The sequence below is a fragment of the Sphaeroforma arctica genome, assembly GCF_001186125.1.
Source record: "Sphaeroforma arctica JP610 unplaced genomic scaffold supercont1.3723, whole genome shotgun sequence".
In the NCBI taxonomy this organism is placed as follows: domain Eukaryota; class Ichthyosporea; order Ichthyophonida; genus Sphaeroforma; species Sphaeroforma arctica.
In genome coordinates this window covers 1-2,966 of record NW_014036835.1, presented here as the reverse complement: position 1 = coordinate 2,966, position 2,966 = coordinate 1, and the positions used below count along the sequence as shown (strand labels likewise).

General features: G+C 42.2%; 1 protein-coding gene across 1 annotated transcript; it reads right to left on the bottom strand.

The window, feature by feature from the left end:
* Positions 1-392: 392 nt before the first annotated feature.
* On the bottom strand, positions 393-2,335 carry SARC_13774 (hypothetical protein; the record flags this gene model as incomplete). Its single annotated transcript, XM_014292095.1, has 3 exons — positions 393-535; positions 1,112-1,293; positions 2,180-2,335. Coding segments are annotated over 3 exons (481 nt in total), but the record flags the coding sequence as incomplete, so codon positions are not given.
* Between the last annotated feature and the right edge of the window lie 631 nt (positions 2,336-2,966).

Below are 2,966 nucleotides of genomic sequence, written 5' to 3'. Positions count from 1 at the left end.
ATATATATATATATATATATATATATATATATATATATATATATATATATATGTATATATATATACATACATATACATACGTACATATATATATATATGTATATGTATATGTATATGTATTTGTATATATATATATATATACACACACACACACACACACACAGACACACACATATATATATATATATTTGTATACACACACACACACACATATATATATATATACATAATTATATGACGCATACGAATATATATGCGTTATTTATATGTATCCATCATTTTTACATTCATAGAAATGAGTTGATACGTATATAGCCCAGAGGTAAACAGAATGATGAGTCACCGTGTGCATACCAGCTCCTAAGAATATTATAAATTAGCGACAAACATACCCTCAACGTGACCACCTGACTGCGTAAAGTAGCCTTGGTCTTTGCATTGGACTCCTGTTCCTGTGGCAGTTGCCATGTGCGCAGAATGGGCACCCAATCAATCGTACGTGTTTGCAGCCTGTGCTTCACGTACTTCTCTGGCCCTTTGTTGTAGAGGTGTGTACGCGTGTGGAGATGATACATGAGATGCCACATTGGCACAAGGCTATTGGCGATGTCTTGAGAGAGCAATGCAAGTCTACATAAGATATAAAGTCACATGTAGGTTCAACTGGTGTTGTATGGGTCTGTGTGTCTGTGTTAGTATTGTTCAACTGGTGTTGTATAGGTCTGTCCTAGTATTGTTCAACTGGTGTTGTATAGGTCATTGTTCAACTGGTGTTGTATAGATCTGTGTTAGTATTGTTCAACTGGTGTTGTATAGGTCTGTGCTAGTATTGTTCAACTGGTGTTGTATAGGTCATTGTTCAACTGGTGTTGTATAGGTCTGTGTTAGTATTGTTCAACTGGTGTTGTATGGGTTTGTGCTAGTATTGTTCAACTGGTATTGTATGTGTCTGTGCTAGTATTGTACATGCGCATGACTACGCGCTCTCTACCACAAACAACCAAACACAAAAACAACAAATCCAACTCAGACACACACGGCAAAAGTGTGAGGCGTGTGAAATGAAGTGTGTAGCGTGCTGAGCTGCCCATACGTCCCGCTTTCTACTCACCGGTTAAATCGGTATCCGGGGTGACTCGCAGGTAGACGTAGAAGTACACATACGACAGTGTGTTGTGGTAGTACTGTGTGTGATCCTCGAACGTCACCGAAGCACCGTCAAAGCGCCGGCGATGCAGCCCGCAGATGTAGCAAGTGTTGAGTTTGCTCTCGTCCCGTTCAGAATTTTCCTTTCTGTGCGATTAGGCGAGTGAGGCACAGAGAGAGTGCATGGAGTGTCAACTGCCCAGCCCACGCGACCCAGTAATCCGATGGTATGTGATATATCTAAGGACGAGTGCTGCATGTATTTAATTGAGTTATGTTATATAACCTAAGGACGATCGCTACATGTGTTTGGGATCATTCGGGACTCTATACACACTGTAAACACTAAACCGCATATGTAGTAGCAGTGCCTGGAGCCTGGAGCACCTGGCTGCTGGCGAGGAAGTGGTAGTCACCGCAAACCATTCACACTGAAACTCAACCCTAAATCCCTAAAACACGCAGAAAGTGGTCGAAGAATCCCGATGGCCGATGTCCGAATATGCACAAACCCAAAGACCCTAAACCCCAAAGTTCGCGGCAGTCGCCAATGTGCAGGCAAGGGCACTCGGCCAATTCTGCAAAACTCTAAAACCCCAAAACCTTAAATGCACACGCGTCGATGGTTGACACACCAGGCGCTCAGGTGACCAGAGAGTTGACTATCCGCAACACATCAGTATTCGGAACTACCCACAACACACAGTACACTTTCTATTGCATTAGGCAGCCCTGGATGTTGGCAACCGCGCATCGAACCCGATAGGACGAGCCACACGATGGATTAGAACGCATGCACTTTGGTTATACCCCACTTATACATCTACAGATGTATACATGCACTTATACATGCACTTATACATCTACAGATCTGTACATGCACTTATACATCTACAGATGTGTACATGCACTTATACATGCACTTATACATCTACAGATGTGTACATGCACTCTTATACATGTACTTATACATGTACTTATACATCTACAGATGTGTACGTGTACTTATACATCTACAGGTACGCGTCCATACCTCAACTGTCCAAAGGTATCTACGATGACACCAAAGACCATCTTCAGCACAATGACAACAATGACGATGAAGAACCCGAAATCAAAGGCCGTCCTCAGCGCAAAGAAGGGATCGTTTCTCGACCGTACTGTGAGAAAGTCTCCGATACCCCCCGCCCTACAGGAAAAGTGTGAATGATATGCGGAAGCGTATGATTTTACAAGGTGTGGATGATATGAAGAAACGGATGTATGTAACAAAGTGTGAATGATATACGGAAACGGGTGTATTTAATGAAGAAGTAAATATTATGCAGAAACGCATGTCTTTTGGGGTTTAGAGGTTTGAAGACCCTAAAATCGAGACATGGAGAAGGGATATGGACATGATGTATACCGCCTGAACAAAACGGGGACCTTTAAAGGCACCAGCATAGAAGACATGCATGTTAACACACATATGAAAAGCAGCATACAAGACACACGTGTTCACACACATATGAAAAACAGCATACAAGACACGCATGTTAACACACATATGAAAGGCAGCATACAAGACATGCATGTTAACACGCATATGAAAGGCAGCATAGAAGACTGCATGTCAACACGTGTATGAAAGATGTTATGACGGCATATGCAATAGATGTGGTGTGTTGTTGAGGGGTCACGGAGCATCATATATCTTGAAGGCAAGGCGCTGCTGTATCAAACACGGTCAATCTCTGTATTTAGCACAAGAAAGAACACGAGTAAATAGTACTTCAACTGAAAGCAACCCATGTGTGCACGTGCGACTGGGCATATAT